At 38.1% G+C, this 22,725-nt stretch overlaps 1 protein-coding gene and 1 long non-coding RNA gene across 2 annotated transcripts in view; one reads left to right on the top strand and one right to left on the bottom strand.

The window, feature by feature from the left end:
• The window catches only part of LOC144381109 (uncharacterized), a 36,616-nt gene extending 25,472 nt beyond the window's left edge, over positions 1-11,144 (top strand). Inside the window, exons 4-5 of the long non-coding RNA XR_013445685.1 lie at positions 3,290-3,477; positions 11,113-11,144. This is a non-coding gene — a long non-coding RNA (uncharacterized LOC144381109). The remainder of the gene's footprint in view (positions 1-3,289; positions 3,478-11,112) is intronic.
• The window catches only part of PCSK1 (proprotein convertase subtilisin/kexin type 1), a 41,542-nt gene continuing 24,092 nt past the window's right edge, over positions 5,276-22,725 (bottom strand). Inside the window, exons 10-14 of the mRNA XM_036084455.2 lie at positions 16,626-16,859; positions 14,018-14,175; positions 12,199-12,332; positions 10,038-10,199; positions 5,276-8,373 (exon numbers count right to left, since the gene is read on the bottom strand). Of these exons, the coding sequence (XP_035940348.2) occupies positions 7,999-8,373; positions 10,038-10,199; positions 12,199-12,332; positions 14,018-14,175; positions 16,626-16,859 (1,063 nt within the window). The 3' untranslated portion in view covers positions 5,276-7,998. The remainder of the gene's footprint in view (positions 8,374-10,037; positions 10,200-12,198; positions 12,333-14,017; positions 14,176-16,625; positions 16,860-22,725) is intronic.

Here is a 22,725-nt window from a genome sequence, read left to right as displayed (position 1 = left end):
TCCCTCAGTTACCAGTTGATGGGCTCTGACTCATTTCTTGCCAACAGTTGGCACCTGTTTTCTGTCAGCTGACTGGCCCTGCAGCATTTTGCACTGAGGGGAGGAGAAGGCATGAGCTGTGAGCTTTCAGAAATGATCAGGCATGTGGGGATCATAAGCCTTACTTCTGATAGAACCCGGAATCAAACTGGGAAATTATTAACTGGAGAAAGCTGGAAGATAATGTCTACCCAAGTGAGTTAACAGTGGTCCTGGAAGAAGATCCAGGAAAAAGTGATTCTGTCTGGAGAAATGCATCCACATCTTGGAGAGTTACAATGGACTCTAGTATATTAAAAGGATTTCTGAAAAATACAGTGAAGAAATATGAAAATCTTCATTTCTAATTCAGGACTTTACAAACGTACATGACCAGGAAATCCTTTTTCTACACACACACACACACACACACACACACTCACTCACACACACACTCACACATACATGCACACAGACCCCACTGATCAATATGCTGCAGAATGCACTTTGGGGAAACAAAGGGCAAATTAGCATCAATGTAGGAAGGCCCAGGAATGGGAAGGGAAATAAAAGGCCCTAGCATAGTAGAAAACTCTGGGAGTTTGTGCCTAGACTGTAATATCCTAATTCTCAATATGATTTGGCAGCTCTGGGTCTGTACTACACATAAATTCATATGAGGTTGATTTTTGATTCAAACGATGCCTGAGCTGTTGGGCTGGCCTGTTGCTCCCCTAAGAGAAGAACTTTGGTTTATTTCAAGATAGGTCAAGGAGTGATGACTGACAAGGACAGCTTCTGTATCACTTTTAAATTTATTGGGGTTTCTAAAATTGGAAGTAAAGAAGCAATATAAAATCTAGTTGTTTCTGGAAGCATGAGATTGCCTATTAAGGCATCAGTTCAAACAATTTAGATGTAAAGTTATAAACAGATTAACATAGTGAAAAGATGGGGTCAGAGAGACTAGTTTTAAAATCTTGGCTTATCCATGTGACTTTGGGCAGGTGACTTAACCTCTCGATCTCAGTTTCTATATCTGTAAAAGCACTTCACTTGCAGAATAATGCAAACATTAGAAATAGTAGATCTTATTCTCATGAATTAACTCATCCTTGTGAAAATATACAATATATGTGTTTAATATATTGTAGTAATAATGCAATAAAAGTTATTTCTATTATTTCAAATAGCAGAAAAGAATTGATAGTATAAGATGTACAGTGCTCATTTGATTTCTCATACTATACATATCTTTTAAAATGTTACATCACCTTTTTGTCTTGCTAACATAAGGTATACAACCTGGATTCTGGAATAACTGCCCAGTTAAAATCTCATCTCTACCACTGGGTATCTGTGTGACCTTGAACAAACCACATTACCTCTCATTGCCTCAACTTTCTTTTCTACAATACAGGGACAATAACATTATTTATCTCCTATTTGTTTTATAATCTTTAAGAGAATTCAGTTAGAAAATGTACTGTGCTGTGAATATAGTTAAGAACTCATTACTTTTCATTGTTTTTAATATCAATACTTCTCAATGCTGGATAAAATGTTTATATTTGAAAACTGGTACTCCAACTCATTCCACAAGAAAAAGATTGGACGTAAGACTAAATTAAACAAATGACTTCCTTTTCTTGATACCTCCTTGCTCTTTACTTGTCAGCTCTGGCTTTCCCTGGCCTAGGGTAACTGCTCTTCTGGTGCCAACTGTCACTCTGAGCACTCTCTTGTCATTGCAGTCACTCTACATTGCTACTATTAAATGAATTCCAGTGTGACCTTAGGAGAAGAAGTTTCGCATTGGAATGACAATTGCCCAAGCAACACCATCTTGACCAGTGATGGTATTCCTGTCTTTTTCACTGATGCCAATATTTTCTTTTGTATCGAATTTGTAGGTAAGAGCTACAAATTCAAATCTGTTTGGCTCTAAAATCCATTTTCTTTTCACGACACCACAATAATAAGAGCAGCAGTCTCACTAATAATAAAAACTAACATTTATTGAACTTTTACTAGGTCCAGGAGCTGCACTAAATTATTTATCTGCGCTATCTTATTCAATCCTAATAGCAAACCTCTAAGTGGTAGACTTCTTTGTTATAGATGAGGAAATAAGACCCAGTGAGATGAAGTAACCTGTTTAAGGGCACACAACTGGGAGACGAGAGAGCCAGGATTCAGATTCACTTGTGGCTGGCTCTAGAGCCCACACCTCTAGCCACTTTGTGTTGGTGTTACATTTTCAGACTTTTGGGGGGCTCTTTAATGATTAGAACAATATCATTTACATCAATCAATTGATAAGCTTAAGGCTGATGGCCTTTTGGTTTCTGTAAGTAAATAGAATGTCATTAACAAAGTGGCAACAGATTCAGGACCATTCATTCATGTTTAGTAGATGCTGGTGAGGAATGATCAGAGCCATGGACTGAATGTTCAGATAAACAAGGTGGGCTTGATCCACCTGTTAGAACTCTGTTGGAAAAGATAAGATCTCACCAGTGGGTTTTCTTCATTCTGGTTCTCTCTGGTAAGATAACTTGAAATAGTCCAACATTTCTCTTTCACTTCAAGCCTCTTAAAAATTTTGGTTCAAAATTTGTACTATCCAAAAAGCGCTACATCTTTCAAAACAAACTGGCACACTACTGTGGAACACGCAAGTGACACCTGCTATAAACTGAAAATTACGCATGAAGTAGGGAGAGTGCTAGACCCTCTCCAAGAATGAGTTTTGGGCTGGGCCCTGGTGGTGTCTGGAAAAGAAGTGATGATGTGGGGCATCTGGGTGGCTCAGTTGGTTAAGTGTCTCCCTTCAGCTCAGGTCATGATCCCAGCATCCCGGGATCGAGCCCCATGTGGGGCTCCCTGCTCAGGGCGGAGTCTCCTTCTCCCTCTCCCTCTGTCCCCCGGCTCGTGCTCTCTCTGTCTCATAAATAAATAAAATCTTTTTTTAAAAAGAAAAGAAAACAGGGAAGTGATTTCTGCTTCCCTCAGACATGCCATGACTAATAACTATAGTCAATTCCTTGTCATACGTTGATGATAGAGTAATGCTTTCATAATATCTATATATAGCAATATTCAGGTAATGCAGACTATACAAATACACAGACTGCAAGCCAAAACCCAGGTGAGGAAAAATAACTTCCTTTTTTTTTTATAAGAGATCTTTGTTTCTATTAAGTATTGCCTTTCTAATAAGTAGTGTAAACTTGATCTGAGCCAATCAAATTTTTTTCCTTGCCCTAAGGTTGCATCTAACTTCTGAGAGAGAATAATGGAAGTATCAAGACATTGGATGGTGTAGGAATGGGGGAGTAAGGAGAGCACAGGTGTTGGTTCTGAATTACCTTCTACCAATGCCATTATCAGCTGAAACATCAGTTCTAGACTTTGGGAAGTCTTGGGCTGATCAGTGTCACTTCATGCAAGTCTCAGGTATGTGTGAGTCACTTCTCTCTACTATTATCTCCTAAATAAATTATGCGTACAAAAGTTATTCATTATCTTAACTCTGATTTCAGGATGAACTAAGCTAAGGCATACCTTTTAAAAATGAAAATTTCAAAATTTGGGCAAGGTCTTTGTTTAGCTATGGGATCAGCATTCAGAGGTGTATGATTTAATGTTAGCTCTTTTTTGTGTGTGTGCTCTAGACTCAGGAAGGCACAATTTGAAAGAGAGGGATGGTATTGGTAATAGAATGAACAAATGGAACTTCTATTGTATTAGTCAGTTTTGTTGGCTCAGTAAGGCTGCATGACCAACTACCTCAAGACTCAGTTGCTTCCAACAAGTATTTATTCTCATTCTCCTAAGTTGCCATAGTGACAAGTTCAACTTATTTAGGCAGCCCTCATCTGGAGCGTTCTGTTGTGTGCTGTGAATTGGCTGGATTTGGTTGCATAATGTGGGTCTGTTCCATATACATTTGTTCTGGAAACAGGCTGTCGGGGCAGTAATTCCCTGGGGCATATACTCCTCTCATAGCACTAGAACACTGGAAAGCAAGAGCCAAGCCAAACTGTGCAAGCACATTGAAGGTCTTGCTTGCATCACGTCCATTGGCCAAAACAAATCACAGGGCCAAGCTCAACCTAGATGGCCCAGGAAACTACACTCTGTCTGCGGGGGCTGTGAGGGGTCAAGTAAATCATTATCATCATCATGTGTATTAGTACTATAGCCTTGAAAAATTAGGAGGCAGTTAGGAAAACCATACTCTTCTTCCTTATGGATTTGAAATTGTATTTAAGAATTAACATTTATCTTAGTATGTATTTGGATTTGTACTTGCAGCCTGCACATGGCTAATGTAAAAGTTACCTCATGGGCATTTAAAAGAAAATAGCTATCTTCAGCCCTCGTAGCAGGTAGACTTTGAAGATGGCTGGATTTCAAGGACAAAAGCCAGATAGAACCGTTCTTCTGGAATTCCTGAAAAATCATTTAGTTTGACTGAGTATTTATGATTTGGGAGAAAGGAATGGAGTCTGGGGAAAAACCAACCCCCCTGGGAGGAAGAGGTCAGATTCTGAAGTAGCAGGATGGACATTCCAGTGATGGAGGTTTGAAGCAAGAGAGGAATGTGGGCCTGAGGATGGGATATCAAAGTTGGAAGTTGGAAATTTCTAATGAAGTGACCTTTGGGGAGAGTTGAATGTCGAGCTACTGTATCTGGCCTTTAAATAAGTCATTTTTGAGGAATTGTTGCAAGTCCTTTCACACATAGTCAGCCCCTTTAGTTCCCGTTTTTCTTTTTTTCCTCAACACTTCAGTGAAGGCTCAGTCATACAAGTTTGAATGTTCTGAAAAAAGGAAAAGACTGAGCTATGAAGGAAAATGAAACATACTTATTAAGGTAAATTCTTAAATTGCCTTTGAGAAAGCCCATTTTTCTCAAAAGGAATTAACATCTTAATATAAACTTTCAACTTTTCTTTTTTTACAGTTCATTTGGGAAACACAGTAAGAGGAGATCTTGTTTTTGTTGGAAACATGAACTTTTTCCTTTTTGACTTAGTGAGAAACCATTTATTCTTCTGATGTATAAGCATATTTTACATATTCTGGTTAATACATCAAGTGTATAATGTGGGAGTTCCCTTAAAGATGCTAAGACCACACATGTTAAACTCAGCTACACATTGTATTAGGCTATTAGACAAATGTCACTTTTAATATCACAACACATATACATATTTTACTTTTTTTTTTTTCACTGACAGAGGAACATGCCTTTCAAAAATATTTTATTGGATGAAACTTTCTTATTCTCAGGAAATTTTTGGTTCTTTAATATAATTTATTATGCCTTTTAAAATTCTGATAAAAGCATCGGTACATTATAAACACCTGTAAAGAAAATAGAGTTTAAAATTCTGAGGGAAATATTATATAAGTTTCCTCTTTTACATTTTCACAAAAATCCACACAGGCACTAAGAAAGACAAAAATATTTTATGCCTGAACAATATACTCCAGGTTGGAAACATTCAAACATGACTTTATTTAAATATTAAAGCTTCTCTAGAGTGAAGCTTTGGCTACAGTCCAATGAGTTGGTTGGGGTTTCAACCAGGAAAAGATACTGTTAGAAGGATAAAAAAGAAAGCTTCATACAGTGAGCATGAAAGTAGGAAAGGGGAAACGATGAGTTTTTGTTTATTACCATTCGTTGGCCTCTCTGGGCCTTAGCTTTGTTTTTTAGTTGACAACTTATCTAATAACTCTCTGATCCTTTTTGGCTTTAATACTTTTTTGATGTGCTGCAATTTTCAAAATTCTGTCCAACACTCTGTATCAAACAACATGTGGAACTTCTAAGGATAGAGTGACACTGCAGTTGTTTTAGGAGAACATCCTTGAGGCATCCTGGGGATTGCTCTGCAAATACTTCGCTTGTGCACAAATACAAATGGTAGGCTAGGAGGTGAAACTTGGTCTTACCCACCACACTTCAAGCCATAGCAAGTGACAGACTCTAGTGTTCTCTTTCTGGTCTAGTTCACGTGTGGCTTTCTGAAGTTCCAACTTTAGGGAAGAATTACAAACAGCAAATGCAATGGGAGAATGCCAACATCGTAGATGACTGGAACCTTTGTGAGCGCCTAGAAATTGGGAAGCTAGGGGTTAGCAGTTAATGAATTCAGTATAAATGGCATCCAGGGGAGGCGAGATGAAACAAATATATCAAGCTAGATTTCAGAGGTACTTTCCGGGGTCTCAAATATCATTTTTCCCCACCTATAAATTAACCAGATCATGGCAAGTTCTCATAGTTATTGGTTATACATATCCCACCTGAAAGAAGTAGATGTTTGTTTGTTTGTTTGTTTTCCTGAATGCATTTATACTTTGTATGTGTTGTTTCGTGCAGCAGTGGCAAAAAATGAAATTCTTGTTGGGTGCTGACCGGTAAGGTAGCCACTGTGAGCAACACGGAGCAGGACAACTCGGGGGCCTTGCACTCAAATCTAGCTGGGCAGATTTCAACGCTATTCAATACTAGCCAACTGTTGCCAGGAGGGAAAATGGGTCTGAGAATCAAGTTTTATGTGAAATCTTATATTTTCAGTAATCACTCATATTTATAAATCATTTGACATGCCAAACAAAATCTGCCTGAGGGACAAATGGGGCCTGTGGACTGCCAGTTTGTGTCCTCTTGAGTTGAATCCTGGAAGCAATTGAGTAAATATTTGAATGCTATCAGTTGTAACATTGGGAAAGAGCCGTTAGTGGTGGGGTGCCTGGGTGGCTCAGTCGGTTAAGCGTCTGCCTTTGGCTCAGGTCATGATCCCAGGGTCTTGGGATCGAGTCCCACATCAGGCTCCCTGCTCAGTGGGGAGTCTGCTTCTTCCCCTCCACCTTCCCCTGCTCCTGCTTGCTCTCTCTCTCATAAATAAAATCTTAAAAAAAAAAAAAAGCCGTTAGTGGTAAGGAATGAACACTTAGTTTTAAAGATCCAGAAAAACCTGTTCAAATGAATACAATTTAAAAAACCAACAAAATCTTCCCTTGGCTCTCTCCATTATAAATATTTTCCTGTTTACATTGGTTTTCTGTGTCATGAGTGGTTTCCTGTTAGTATCGTTGAAAAAACATGACTAGGAATTTGCCAAGTCCCAAGTATAAGTTTTATTCTGAGAAAGTAATATGAATTAGTTCTCTCAGTATTCAGCTTGTGGCTGAGAAAGGAAATAGGTAACAAAAACCTTCATAAGGGGAAAGGGAGGAAGACCAAAGCACACACAAGTCCTGGTCAACTTTAGAGTCACAGAGGCCTCTACACAGCACACCAAGCCAAGAAAAATGGTCTAAAACTGCTCATACCACGTAACACAGATTTGGAGGACTGTTTCTGGATCTCAATGACTCAGCTTCTCCCCAAAATGACCAAATGGCCGCTCCCTGAATGAGTAGTACTAGGGGGTAGAAAAGCCAAGGGTATGGGTCTAATTGTGAACTCTTCCATTAGAAACTTTCCAACCCTGTTGGGCTTCACAACTCAAAGAACCACGTGGAAAAGACAGGAGACAAGTTATAGGAGCAGTTTTATTTGCTCTCAATCTTTGCAGATTACTTCTTCAAATGAATCTCTGACCTGGGGGATGCCTTTTCTTTTGAGAAATGAAATGGGAGGGCTCAAGGAAGCATCCTAGTGTGGCGTGAGGACCACAAGTGAAATGAACTGTGGCTCCATAAAGAACAAAACATTTCACTTGTGCATGCGGGGAAGATGTGTTTTGAAGGAGTCATGACCAATTCAGGAAGTGGGATTTTTGACCTGAGCTCATCCCTTTCACATGTCTAGTTTGGGGAGCAAAAGCAAAAGTACCACAAAAGAATATTATAAGCATAAGAACCAACGGCCAAAACGACCACTTCAGACACAGGCAAAAATCTAAGGGGAAGGAGGAAGCGTGAATATTTCCAACTCAGGACCACACACTGATGTCAATTTTCTTCCCTCAGAATGTCCACCAATGCCTGCAGCAGCCGGTCATCTCTGTGCTTGTAAGGTTTCGTGTTATAGAAGACATCAACATAGTCGTTATATAGACTGTCCTCAGAGTCTTTAAGCTGGGAAGGCTTGTTCAGCTTTTCCAGGGCTTCATAGAAATTTTCATAAGGGATATGGAGCTTTGCACTTGGAGACTTTGGTGATTGCTTTGGGGGTGAGTTTTTGCTGAAAGCACTTTGTAGGAGTCTCAGCATGGCCTCGGATGGGGCTGCCTTCACCAGCTCATCCCTTCTGCTCCCTGAACTGCCGCCATTGGGGCTTTTTGACGTGAGGGGGTTCTTTTTCAGGTTCTCTTGCGTGGGCTGCTCCTAAAACACAGAATGCCACCGACAAAAGGAAGAAGATTCCTCTTTAGAGCCAAGCAAGCCAGATGCAGCCCATGCCCACTGCCTACTCCTTGGGAGACTGTTGGAGAAGCAGAGAGAGTGTGAGGCCTAAGAAACATCCTAACTCGGGGTTCGGTCCTCACTTTTATACTTACTGATGTACCCCTGACACCTGTTTTATCTCCCTGAATTTCGCCTATAAAATGCAGACAAGAATACTTTCATGTCTGGTGGTTTTGAAGACTGAATGAGATGATGTATGTATTACTCTCCTTCACTTGTCTGCCTGCTCTAGTAGAATTCATTTTAGGGAATTTAATAAATTTGAATTCTATAATTTAAGTTGATAAATTTTGGATGAAAGAAAAAAATTTAAAAATAATACAGCTTCATCTTTTGGAAAGTAAATAGCTGACCTTTCCCACTCCCTTTCCTCCCTGCCCATGTTTTGGGAGGAAGCTGATATTAAAATATTTAATAAGTCACACAGAAGGCACTAACCGTGCTTCATGTGCAAGAAGTTTCCTGGAGGCCCCTTGTTCTGTCAGGAGCTACCCTTTCAGCTTCTGAGTTTTAAAAAGGGGTCTTGGGAGAGACGAGGGTGATGAACTGGGTAGGGCAGAACTGGAGATAGTGGAGAAGCAGCTCTTTGTCAACCATCGTGGAAGTATTCAACATTTTCACAACTACCGGATCTTATTAATAGCCCTTAAGGAATCTTGGGGGGAGAAATACTCATAAAGTCAACTTGCCTCTGGGATAGTGAAGAGAGGCCCTTGGGTGGGGCCCCCGGGGCGGGGGGGACTCCTTTGCAGAATATAAATGGAGCCAGAATCTGAGCTGAGGACTTCACACAGCTAGTTTATAAGTTTCTTAAATAAATTTTACGTCTTTGTATCTTCCAAAATACCCGTCACTGAGTCAGATGTCAGGAAAGCTCATTTTGGGAATTCTGATAACCTACCTCCTACATCTGAGGCACTGTGCTAGATGCTGAGGGATTAAGAGATAAAGAAAATGGGGTGCCTGCCCACTGTCTGATAAGGGATAAGCCCGTAACCTCAGTGGGCTGAGACATAGGAATGGGAATGACTGACTAGCTATCCTATGAAATTTTCTCAGAGAAATTGTGATTCAGTAGCTTCCCTCAGAGCTGCCAAGAAATGTCCGTTAAGGAATTAATAAACAGAAGCTTACAGGACTTGGTCACTTGAGCCTTGGTTTTCTTTCTGGAAAATGAACATACTAATGCCTGTCTTCTCTAGGTACAGGGATCATTGATTAAATGAGACAATGTAAAAAAAAATACTTAAAAACTAAGTGTAATACAGACATTGGGCATGTGTGATTGTGCATAAACAGAGCTGGCTTTATAATTTGTTATGTCATAAATGGAGAAAAGTCATGTTAGAGAATTTCATAATTTTGAATTCAGTAATTTTGATTTCTAAATGCTGGACAAAAGAATAAACTTAAAAAACATTAGACTTTTACGGAAAATAGTTTAGCACTCCCTTCCCTTTCCTCCCCACCCATGCTTGACTCACTCCCTGCTTGAAAGTTAGATCTAGCTCCCCTCACTACATTTTGACTATGGTTCAAAGAAAGAGTGTGCCAAGAACACTCAAGAACGGAGCCACACAGACCTGCCCTGGATCCACCATTTTCTCCACCCCTCTTCTGTCGTTCTGGACAGTGTTGTAGGATGTGTACACACGAGACTGTTTCATGTGTTCCGGCTGAGAAGAGGTCCCATGCAAAATCAGCTTCCAGTTGACAATTCTTCCTTCATTTTGCTTTCTTCCAGACTAATGAATAAGCATACACATAATTTTAGGGTGTGTTCTAAGAAACATCAAACTCCGTAGGAATAACTATAAAATCTAATTTAAAAATTCAGCACATTGCATGGGTAGAGCACTATGTACAAAGAAGCAAGTCACTGGATTCCCTGTTGCCATGAAAATGGCAGTTTACAGGTTTAAGGATTTAAAGCCTGATTATTTGCTTCATTTGATTAAAAAAGCAAAACTCTTTATATGAATGTTCTTTTCTATTCTGTTCTTGGAAAGTTGACTGTACCTTCTATAAATAGAATGATATTTAATAATTATCAACTTGTAGAAACATTCCAATGGGGGGAAAAAGCCTCTATTTATTTGATAGCCTTCAGTATTAACCAGCCCTTGAAAGCTGTATATTTATGGGAAGAGTAATAATTTTCAGACCCTCAACAATTATGCTAAAAATAATATGCTGAAATGTAAAATATCTAAAAAAAAAAATCCAGAAGTGCAGAGTCAGATTTTACAGATCTGATATAAAGTAGTCTCATCTTGATAAACAGATTTTCTTAGTTTTCTTAAAAATTGAGTTAGGGGTGCCTGGGTGGTGCAGTCAGTTAAGCATCTGACTCTTGGTTTTGGCTCAGGTCATGATCTCAGGATGGTGAGATGGAGCCCCGCAATGGGCTCCGTGCTCAGTGAGGAGTCTGCTTGAGATTCTGTCTTCCTCTCCCTCTGCCCACCGCCCCCCCCACTCCTGCCTGCTCATTCTGTCTTAAATAAATAAATAAATAAATAAATAAATAAATAAATAAACAAACAAACCTTAAAAAAAATTGAGTTAAAGAACAGAGGTCAAGTTCAAGAATAGGACCACTTCCTAAGAACATTTTCTAAAGATTTTTTTTTTTTTTTTTTTTTTTTTTTTATTTGACAGAGACACAGCGAGAGAGGGAACACAAGCAGCAGGAGAGGGAGAGGGAGAAGCAGGCCCCCCCGCGGAGCAGGGAGCCCGATGCAGGGCTCGATCCAGGACCCTGGGATCATGACCTGAGCCGAAGGCAGACGCTGAACGACTGAGCCACCCAGGCGCCCCCTAAGAACATTTTCTTGCTCTCCTTAGGGAAGCAGGAATTTTACAGATTCTGGTTCTAAATCACAATGTTAGCAGTCTTTAGGAGAAAGCTATTCTCAAATTAAAAAGGGAACAATGACTATAGAACTTGTATTAATTTAATGGAAATCTTCAGGAATTTAAAATAAATTCTTTTTAAATAGTTATCTAGACTTTGAAATCTGGTGCTGATACTTGTAACACTTCTATCTTGGGAAAGGGCAGACCCAGAGCCCTATTCATTTATGTGCTTAGCCTGTAGAAAATGCTGGAGAAATGATCAAAAGTAGATAATTCAGATGTTTTTGGCTTTTTGTTCAGACACTCCTTACTCTATTTTTGTCACTGTGAGTTACAATTTCAGAAAGATACCAAAGAGTATTAGTAAACAGAGTGAAAGAGAAAGGAGAAATTCTTTTCAGTTTGTTTCATAACTGCAACAAAGCAAAACAAAGAAGTCAGATTAATAACACATCTTCTCTAACAAGTAAATAGCCACCGCAGTAAATATCCATAAGAGCTTCTTCATGTGACCCCAGCAGAATGTCATAGCGAAGCTGCTGTAACATTTGACTGTCTTTGTGAGTACGGGTGATTCTGGCGGCTGAGCAGGTCCTGCGGCTTGCTGCATGCTGACATTGGAACACTTGGATTTGTTACACTGTAACATTATTAACCAATGTATCTTCTTTCTTATAGTATGGCTTATTTATTTATTTATTTAATCAATCAATTCAACCAATCTATAAAGCCAAGTGGGCAGAGATTGAAACACTACACCTTTTCCTTACTTTACTAGGGGGTGACCAGAGTTCCTTAGGGCCTTGATTAATGATGATACCAACCTCAAAATACTTCAAACTGTTTAAAAGTGAGCCTGTGGTCGTCTGTCTTTTCATTTATACTCACCATGTCTGTAATTCGCAAAGTCCAGGTGCCTATGGGATTCTCTCCCCACGTGTGAACAGACATGAAGTCCCAATTCTTAAAGCCATTAGGAGATGTATCCCGTTCTCTTTCAGCCAACAGTACAGTGCTGGTCCCTATTTTCATGCAACAAACATCAGTTAATGAATGTCCTAACGACTCTGAGAATAGGATATACTCTAGCATTTGCTAATTGAAAATGAAAAATGGGAGAGATTAGCCCTCCTAATTTTCCCTTTTTGTATAAGACCAAGATAGAGACATTCATTAAAAAAATGTTTTTATCCATAACAATTAGCATATTGCCTGGCATATAGTAAATTCTCAATAAATTTTTGGCAAAATATTGAATGAATTTATTGATTAAGGTTTATTTGAATAAGGAGAGCTCATAGAACTACATTTATAAACTATAGAGTCAAAGACCTAAAGTACATTTTAGTAGAACTGCCATTTTTAAATTTAAGAGGAAGTCTTGCAAATTTAACTGGTGCCTGAGCCTATAATTTAGTGTAGACCTAAAAAAATAAAGCTATATCAATTTAGTAATCTCTTGTCATATAGAAACTAGTAGTAGTTGTTAACTCTAAATTTTCAAATTCAAGCTCTCTATATATCTAAGTGAAACGGTCAAGTTAACTCTAGGGCCACCAATGAGAAAACATTCCACCCATACTTCAGGCCAACTCCAATATATCTAGAAAGCATAACTCCAAAATTAAGAGTCCAGTCCAAACCTCTAGGAAGTTTATATCCTCGAAGGAGATGACAAAGAGAGCTCATCTTTCCTCATACATAGCCTATAGCAATCAAATTTAGTCAGGTGAATCCTACTAAAACATGAAAGGATTAGGAAGCATTTCCTGGTTGGATTATAGTTTATGGTTCATAAGCTCTTCCCCATCCATGATCTCATCTGAGTTAGTACTTTCTCAGGAAAGGGCAATTGCCTGTATATAATATCATATGGCCTTTAGGATATCATCATGGAATATTTGTTAGTTTTCTCAGTCCTCTTTCATGGATCAGAATTCCTAATTTTTCAGTTGATTCCTAGGATGTGTCTGATATATCTGTCAGTGTTATTAATTAACTATCAGAGTAACTTTCACTAATGTGTTACCTAAGAGAAATGAATGATAGATCAGTGGTCTGGGAAAATGAAAACATTTTGAAAATGTGTAACTCCAGAAAGGTTTATTAATTGATATTATTTGAATAGACCTCATTCTCTGCTTATCAAAGGACCAGTGGGAATGAGCAGGCAGAGTTCTGATGCCAAGAAAAATGAAAAATAAGCATATTTTTTTAAGTCCTGAAAAACATCTACTGGGAAACTCAGTAGTATAAATAAAAAGAAAATGATTGATTTAAAAATCATTCAATATAAGTCAAGCAGAGAAAGTCAATTATCATATGGTTTCACTTATTTGGGGAACATAAGGAATAGCATGGAGGACATTAGGAGAAGGAAGGGAAAAATGAAGGGGGGGAATTGGAGGGGGAGACGAACCATGAGAGACTATGGACTCCGAGAAACAAATTAAGGGTTATAGAGCGGAAGGGGGTAGGAGGATGGATTAGCCCGGTGATGGGTATTAAGGAGGGCACATGTTGCATGGAGCCCTGGGTGTTATACGAAAACAATGAATCACAGAACACTACATCAAAAACTAATGAGGTACTGTATGGTGACTAACATAACATAATAAAATAAAATTAAATTAAAAAAATAAAAATCAATATACTCTTAAAAATTTAAACAAATGATTTAAACTTGAGAAGTTTTTAAAAAGCTTACCAGCAGCAGAAGTGAGGGTAACATGAAGGTCTCCTCTTCGGGAATATTCAATCGTTGCTTCAAATTGCACATGTTCCAGGGACTTGATGGCATTGTCTTGTCCTTCACAAGCTCTTGTTGGAATTTCAATGATAACTTCTCCATTACCTTTCAGGGCTCTAAATACATTTTTAAAAATCACTGAATAAAGTACATCTTTTCTTCTTTGCATTTTAGGCAAATATGTACACATTAGTCTTGACTAGATACTCAACTAAGCTTGTTGCCTCTCCCTGTTAATGAGTAGAACCCAATTCAGAAGTAGCTATAAATACATTTTAAAGTATAAAAAATGTAAGGTTCTCACAGAAATACAAAAAAAATTCTACAATTTTTATGGATCACAGAAGAATACTAATAGCCAAAACAACCCTGAAAAAGAAGAACAAAGCTGGAGGCATTACACTTCCTCATTTGAAAATATATTTCAAACCTACAGTAATCAAAACAGTATGGTACTGGCATAAAGACAGACATACAAACCAATGTAACAGAATCTCTATAAACTTAGAATTATACCCATGCATATATGGTCAACTAATCTTCAAGGATGCCAAGAATACTCAATGGGGAAAGAGGAGTCTCTTCAGTAAAGGGTGTTGGGAAAACTGGATATCCACATGCAAAATAATGAAATTGGATGCATATCTAATGCCATACACAAAAATCAACTCAAAATGGAGTAAAGACTTAAACATAAGACCTGAAATTGTAAGTCTAGAAGAAAACATAGGGAAGAAGCTTCATGACATTGGTCTTGGCAGTGATTTCATGGTTAAGACGCCAAAAGCACAGGCAATGAAAACAAGTGGGAATACGTCAAGCTAAAAATCTTCTGCATAGCAAAGGAAACCATCAACCAAATGAAAAGACAACCTACAAAACAGGAGAAAATATTGCAAATGATGTATCTGATAAAGGGTTAATTTATAAAGTATATAAGGAACTCCTCAGCTCAATACAGAAAAAAAAATTAATAACCTGACTAAAAATGAGCCAAGTACTTTAAGAGACATTTCTCTAAAAAAGACATACCAATGGCCGACAGGTATATGAAAAAATTTTCAACTTCACTAATCATCAGGAAAATGCAAATCCAAACACCTGTCAGGATGGCTGTCACCAAAAAAAGCAAAAGACAACAAGTGTTGGAAGAGATGTGGAGAAATTGGAACCCTTGCACAATTGGTGGGAATGCAAAGTGGTACAGCCACTATTGAAAACAGTATAGAGGCTTCTCAAAAAATTAAAAAGAGAACTACCATATGATTCAGCAATACCACCTCTGGATATTTATCCAAAATAATTGAAAACAGGATCTTGAAGAGATCTCATGTTCATTGCAGCACTATTCACAATGCCAAGATGTGGAAGTAACTTAAATGTCTATCAGCAGATGAAAGGATAAAGAAAATGTGGTATATACACACAATGGAATATTAGCTTTACAAAAAGGATATTCTTCAATGTACAACAATATGGATAAACCTTGAAGACATCATGCTAGGTGAAATAAACAGGCCACAGAGAGAAAAATACTGCATAATTCCACTTACATGAGGTATCTAATATAGTCAAATTCATAGATTCAAAAAGTGGAATTGTGGTTGCATGGGTGTAGGGGAAGGGGAAAATGGAGAGTTACTAATCAACGGGCATAAAATTTCAGTTAAGCAAGATGAATACGTTCTAGAGATCAGCTATACAACAACTGTACTTAGAATCAACAATAATGTGTTGTACACTTAAAAATTAAAGAGGGTAGATCTCATGTTAAGTGTTCTTACCACAAGCAGATAAAATAGAAAAGAAAATGGTAAGGAGCGCAGATACAAGAATACGATGCTTTTTGCTGTGGAACTGAATTCAGGCAGGTTTGCCTTGAACCCATCAAAAAGTGGTCCATTATTACTCCAATTGACCCTCTTAAGAAATGATACTATCTCCATAATGAATGTTCCCCAGGGCTCCCACCCTCAGATATTTTGTGTGAGTGGGTCTTTAGTAAAATCATGGTTGCCTTGATAGAATCAACAAAACAGTTATTCCAGATTCTGCTTCTTTAGCTGGATATAGTCTCTGTAAAAGCAGTATGATAGAGGATCCTTCACAAAAGAGAAATCATGAATCACACAGTACTGTGGCATGAAGTGAGGCTCTTCTGGAAATAGGTTTTGGATAATACTGGTTGACAAGTACTACATTTAATCAATTCTAAGATGCATTTTTTGAAAAAATTACCATAACATCTTTGAATTTGGGATTAATCTTACAACTGATCATTGGTAATAGTTTAATTGGCAGTGATTTTTCTTAGTAATATATAAAACAATGATACATCTTGAACTGAATATAGATAGGCCAGGAAATGGAAAATGGAAATATGCTAATATGATTTGCAGATTTCCCATCTCTCAGTGATTCCCATGGACCCACAGGGAACTATGGCAAATGCTATCTCCATCTACTTCAGAAGGGTAGGTGAGAAAAAAACTAGGCAGAGTGACAAACGTTATAATCAAATATTGCCATGGGCACACATTTCTTTAAAATTCCTAAAGACACTTACCTGGGCTCAAAGTCATTGTCCTTTACCATACACTCTTTCTTCTCAGGCACACTGGTCCAGGTCCTGGGATCAGCTAAATCCACCAGAGCTTTGGCATTTAACAACCCAAATCCAAATCGACTATTCACCATCAAGCCTGCTCCATTCTTTTTCCACCCAGGGTTACTGGCCAGTGGGTCATACTCAGAGGTCCAGACAACCAAGTGTTGCATGTCTCGCCAGGTAAGATTTGGACTGGAGGAGAAGTGACCCAGAATATTTTTCAGGAATAAAGTTATGTTTCCTTGTAAAAGTAAGTGTTAAAAACAAGCATCTTCTATTTGCAGATTATGAAGTGCCTTTTGCAAGTATACTTACATAATTCTGGTATGTATTTCTTTTGGAATGTCTTTTCATTCAGAATTTAAAATACAGTACTGAAAACTTCTCCCATCTAAGTTAAGCTCCTACTATGAGTAAAATTTTGTCTTCAATATAGTAGAAATGTGGGATTTGGTCCCTGATTTTTAATTACTTAAATTTAAGTGGAACAAAAATTTTAAATGACAACACTTCCTTTATGTCTTCAGTCTTTTGCTGTCTATTAACAGCCTTGGCACTTTCAACATTATGTACCCTGATGAGGCCTTGAATTTTTCTTAGGAAGAGTCAGATTTTAAAGACACAGTCTGGTTACCTATCCTTAAATACTTTTGCCTCTTTTCCTTATATATCAAAATTAAGAGTATACTTATCTTGATGAGCACTGAGTAATACATAGAACTGTCGAATCACTGTATTTCACACCTGAAACTCATGTAACACTATGTTAATTATACTGGAATTAAAATTTAAAACAAACAAATTGTCAAGAAACTCTTAGCTACTTGAGATCACTCTTGCAAGGTACTATGCTGAATACTTTAAGGATGTCGAAGGAGGTGGTTCCTGTCTTTAGGAAGATTACAATCCAGCAAAGGACTAAGTCTTTGTATAACTCTAATGTATCCGCTGAATGCAGTATTCATGGAGTCATGTATTACAGGAATTAGAGGAGGAAGAACTCTGGGGATGGAAGATCTGGGAAAGCTTTGCTGGAAGGAAGTGTTCTGTCTGAATTTTGAAGATTGGGTAGAATGTCAGGGAGTGGAGAGATGGAAAAGGGATGGGGCAAGAAAACAAAACCTACAAGGCAGAAAGTGCAGGCTGTGGCCAGAGTACAGTGAGTAGTCTGGTTGGTGGGAGCAGGGAAGAGTTTGATAGAGTACTGAGCCAGATAGTGAAGACCTTGCACGCCAGGAAAAGGAACTTATACTTTATTCCCTGGGCAATGGGGAATCAAGGATTTTTGAGCAAGGAAATGGTATAATCAGAAGTCTTGGTAAGATTAATTTATCAGCATTATAAGATACATCAGACATACTTGGGAATGTTGGGTCCATTAAAATGAAGATGCAGCCTTCCCAGATCACTCTATTTAAAATTTCAGTTCTCCTCACAAACTCCTGAGCTCCCTTATCCTGGTTCTTTTTTTCTTTTATAGTACTTACCACCTTCTAACATACTGTGCAACTCATTTGTTCTGTATATTATTAATGTCTGTCTCCCTTGTTAGAAATAGCTGTAAGAAGGGCTGGGATTTTTATCTATCTAATTCTCTAATGTGTACCATTCAGAAGAATGCCAGGCCTAGGGTATATGCTGAATTAAACATTGGTTGGTTGAATGATTGAATGTGCCTAAGTGTTAGGTGGCCCCAATAATTTTAAAAACTTATTGCTATTAGTCATTAGATTCTTCCAAGATCACAAGTTTTTCCTTAGCTTTGAGACCTGTGTTGTTTCTATCAAGCCAATCAAGTGTTATTTAACAAATAAATACCCAAGTGTGTAGTCTTTAGGTTTTCCATCTTAGCACTAAGTCGTGTAACAACCATCAGGGGAATCTGGCTCAATTTGCTATCTTTCCCCAGAGCCCAAAATGTACTGGTTAAGCAATCCCCTAGTGACAAGAAAGAAGCAGCATACATTCTTAAACATTGAGGAGTCTGGTTCTTGGTTAAAATCCCACAGGCATATAACCAATTCAGACAATTAGAAGTTATTTCAAATCATGAGGTCAGAATAGGGAGTAACAGAAAGCGCATCAAACAATTTCCTACCAAAGACCTATGTGATCTTCAGCAAGTCACTTCATTTCCCTGGGCCTGAGGTGACTCCTCTGTAAGACGAGAGGGTTGAGTATGATCATCTTCAGAATTCTTTACAATTCAGACCTCCTATCTGTCCAATATCATAAATACTTCATTTAGATTGTGTTTCCATGTTGGCCAACCCACATTAAGGAATAATTAACTAGCTTAGCAGAAGTGGCTATTTTCTCAATGCAGAAACTAATTCTGTTCTATGAAGCATCTTATTAAAATTCTTGCTTCCTTCCAGTTTTTTTAAAGGAAGTTTTATCTAAAAGCCTCTTATCAATGTGGTCAATGGGAAACACATCAATTTCCCATTTGGACCATCAGTGCAAGCAGGTGTGTATATGGAAGTTGGGAAGAGGAAGTGTACTAGGGAGGTATAAGGAAGGCAGGGTTATAATAATCAAACACAAAGCATAGCCTTTCTATAGCAGAACATTTACTTTATATTTAGTTGCAGGTTTTATTATTTTATTTTCTTTTACCTATTCTTTGCAAAATATTCAAGGGAGCTTCACTGTCATGCAATTAGGAAAATTAAGCTTGTTTTCCTAACAGAGTTATTCTTCATTTGTGTGATTGCTTTTCAGAAATGAAAAGGAGTTGCTAACAATAGTGCATCTCATTCCTGACAGCCTTCCTTTGTTAATTAGTGCTCAACAGCATCCAGAATAATTAAATTTTTTAAAACTGCATTAGGTTGCTAATCAAGGATATGTTTATAGAAAATAAGGGTTATGGAATTAAACATTGAAATTAAGCATTGCTTCTAATTAGTGTAGGTAAAGTAATCTGGAGACAAAATTCTAATGTGAAAAATCTTGCTACCTGGTTCAGCCTCTAAACACATGTAAGTACGCCTAGATATTAAAGATTTTCTAACCTGGTGACTTTCCAACATTGCACAATTCTGAGTCAAGGATTTCTTTGATGTGCTTTATCCAAAGGTTTTATGCAGCATTGAAATCCTATTTCCCTTCCTCTAGCCTTTCATGAAAACAGAAGATTGGTTCATCTGTATGTTTAATACCTCCACAGGTGTAAAGGGATTCAATGTTTTACTTCAGAATTTTTGTTCTCTATTAAAAATTATTCTGATTCCTTTGCTCTCAGGAGACTGGGGTTATTGCCTGCTATCTTTCTTAGGTATACTGACTGCTTAACAATAATGGTGCCAGAGGCATTAGTCCAAGGAATTCCTGTCTCTCATTGTATATATCTATAAATATATATATATAATACACCTATTCAGTACCTTATCGAGCATCTTTACTACCACAGCTGGATGAGATTATAGGAAAACTTCTTACAGCTGTTTCTCGAAATTTAGTGAAGGTACTACCAGCATTAAAACTGGCTGGGATACTTGTTAAAAACGGGGATTCCTAGGCCACATACGATACTTAGGAATCTGAGTGGCTGGCATTAGGATTTAGGAGTCTGTCTACTAATTAAACTCCTAAGGTGATTGATTATGCTGGTGTTCAAGAAACACTCCTCCAGGAAGGGAAAGTACTCCTCTACACATATTTGAGCCAGGAACCATTCTTTCTCCTTCCTTCTCCTCTTCCCATTCCCCAGCATTCCAGCTGTGTCTTCTTTAATGTAGCATAATAAGTAATCTGCTTGTGACAAGGAACAATTTATGAGAAACTCAGGAGCACATGAGTTATGGCGGTCCTTGATCAGTATCGGTCTTCTTAACGCCCCTTTCTTTGAGGGGATGGCAGACTGCCATTGAGCATCTCCTCTCCCTTGCAGGGCTGTGGGAGGCAGTGTGGGACAGTAGTTCATGGCTCGGGTTTGAGATGGCCTGAACTTGCATCTCTTTGCGGGCTCTTGGTTACATTCCTCAACCTCTCTAAGCCTCAGTTTCTTCTTTTATAAAATGCGACTAATAATTTCTTTTTCACAAGGCTGTTGTAAGGGTTTGAATTAGTATTGCACACAAAGAGGTTAGCGCAGTGTCCAGCCCATAGGAAGAACCTGACAAATCCTAATGTTATTATTCTTGATAAATTTAGCCCACCATTATTCTTCAGTATCCATAGTTGTTCCTTGAGCAGCACTTGGTTAAATTATTTCTCCCAATCTTGATTATCTAGGGGCACTTCTAGAAATACTGGCATTCAGAATTTCTGAAATAATCATCTCCGTATAGACAATTGAATAGAGTTCAGAAAACCATCTATTTGAGAACGGACACTTCAAGAATTTCCCTGTACTTTGGCATGAAGTATATAAAATGTAAGCTAGATTATGTCTATCTTACTGATGATTGAATCCAAAAGAAAGGAATTAAATTCTTATTATATGCACCAGGGAGATCATGGATTCTTAATCTCTCTTAAATCATGAACAGTGTGAGAATCTGATAGACCCTACAAACCATTCCTTCAGAAAAATGTCATATACCCACAAGCAATTCTACATCTAGTTTCAAAGAAGTTCATGAACTGCTGGAAACGCATCCATGTTATTTCAGAGCAATCCATGAAGCTCCTGCTTTAAAACTAACCTATTAAAAATTAACTGAAGTTAATGAGGCTAGATGATTCTTAGATCGTGTTCTCCTTGCACAGAAAAAAGTTTGAAATTTTAGAAATCAGAGGTTACAATTTTAAATTTTTCAGTTCTTACATGAAATTAATATTGTATCTGTTCAGTGAGATGGGTGTTTCTATTATACTGGTCACTAGACAAGGATGGCTTAGGCCTGGCTAGTTACATTTACATGCATCTGATAGGTGTTGGGTAGAGAAGACTTAAAATTTTAAGGATTTTTTTTTTAATAGCTCCTTGGAACTAACAGCTTATATCCTCAAATCATAAATATCCTAAGACTATTTTACCACCTGTGCGAAACTGCTTGCCTTCATTGAAACTTATTTTCTTCTACTCTGGACTTTTCACCACCAAACTCAACAACTCATGTTGGATGATCTTTATTTGCTGATACCTTCAATTTCAAATCAGAGAATCTTATAAAGGAAAGAGGTTTGAAAAAAAATGGTATGATCCGACCCCTCCATTTTCTAGATGGTAAATTAAGCCCTCAATTGGAGATTAACTTGCCTAAGGTCACATAGCTAGTGATATGCCTAGAACTTGAAGCCATGTGTTCCTTGCACTTTTGAGTGCTTAAATTATTTTTCGCTGAATCCAAATTCAAGGATCTGCTGATGCCATTTTCCCTTGTGTTCATAGACTCTGCCCCCTGTCCATTCCCTTCCTGTTACAAATAAACTCACATTCTGAACTTAGCTCTTCTGCTGGGCCCCAGAGCTTCCAGTGTCCCTGTTTCAGACTGAGCCCCTGGATTTGCTCTTCCCTTACCAGACATCTTCCCAGCCCCTCCAAGTGGGTGAATTCTTGGTACAAACCTTGCTAGGCCTGTCTTTCTTAGCCACTGTGGCCATCTCATAGCTGAGATACCAGGACAAAACTATAACTCCACAGGTGGCCCCAGGGCTCTTGGATCTATGTTGGACTCTCCAGAACAAAGACTTAGCAACTTCGGGGTTTTTCCAGCTATGGCAGAGGCTAAGGTATTCTATTTTTCTGCTATTATGAACCTTGTCTACTGAATATGACATGAGGAGAATGCTTTGTTCTCTCTCTAGAGAATATAGATATTCTTCTAGGATAATCTTCTTATTAGGAAGGATGATAGTAACTTAGAAATTTCACCACTTCCTCTATCATGCAACCATAGCATCTGACTATATGTTTAAAGTGTTCTCACCACCAGAAAGCAGAAACAAGGACAAATAAAAAGCTGTGGGTACACAGTGTGCATCAGTTAGATTTTTTTTCCTCTGTATTAAGAGGTGGACTATTGGGTAACCAATATGAGGAACAAAATACTGTTAAATATACGTTAAATCCCTTTTTAACATCACACACTAAAATTCGAGGGGAATT

This window comes from Halichoerus grypus, chromosome 2, assembly GCF_964656455.1.
Source record: "Halichoerus grypus chromosome 2, mHalGry1.hap1.1, whole genome shotgun sequence".
Classification (NCBI taxonomy): domain Eukaryota; kingdom Metazoa; phylum Chordata; class Mammalia; order Carnivora; family Phocidae; genus Halichoerus; species Halichoerus grypus.
The sequence above is the reverse complement of the archived record's forward strand: the minus strand, read 5'-3'. Positions and strand labels throughout refer to the sequence as shown.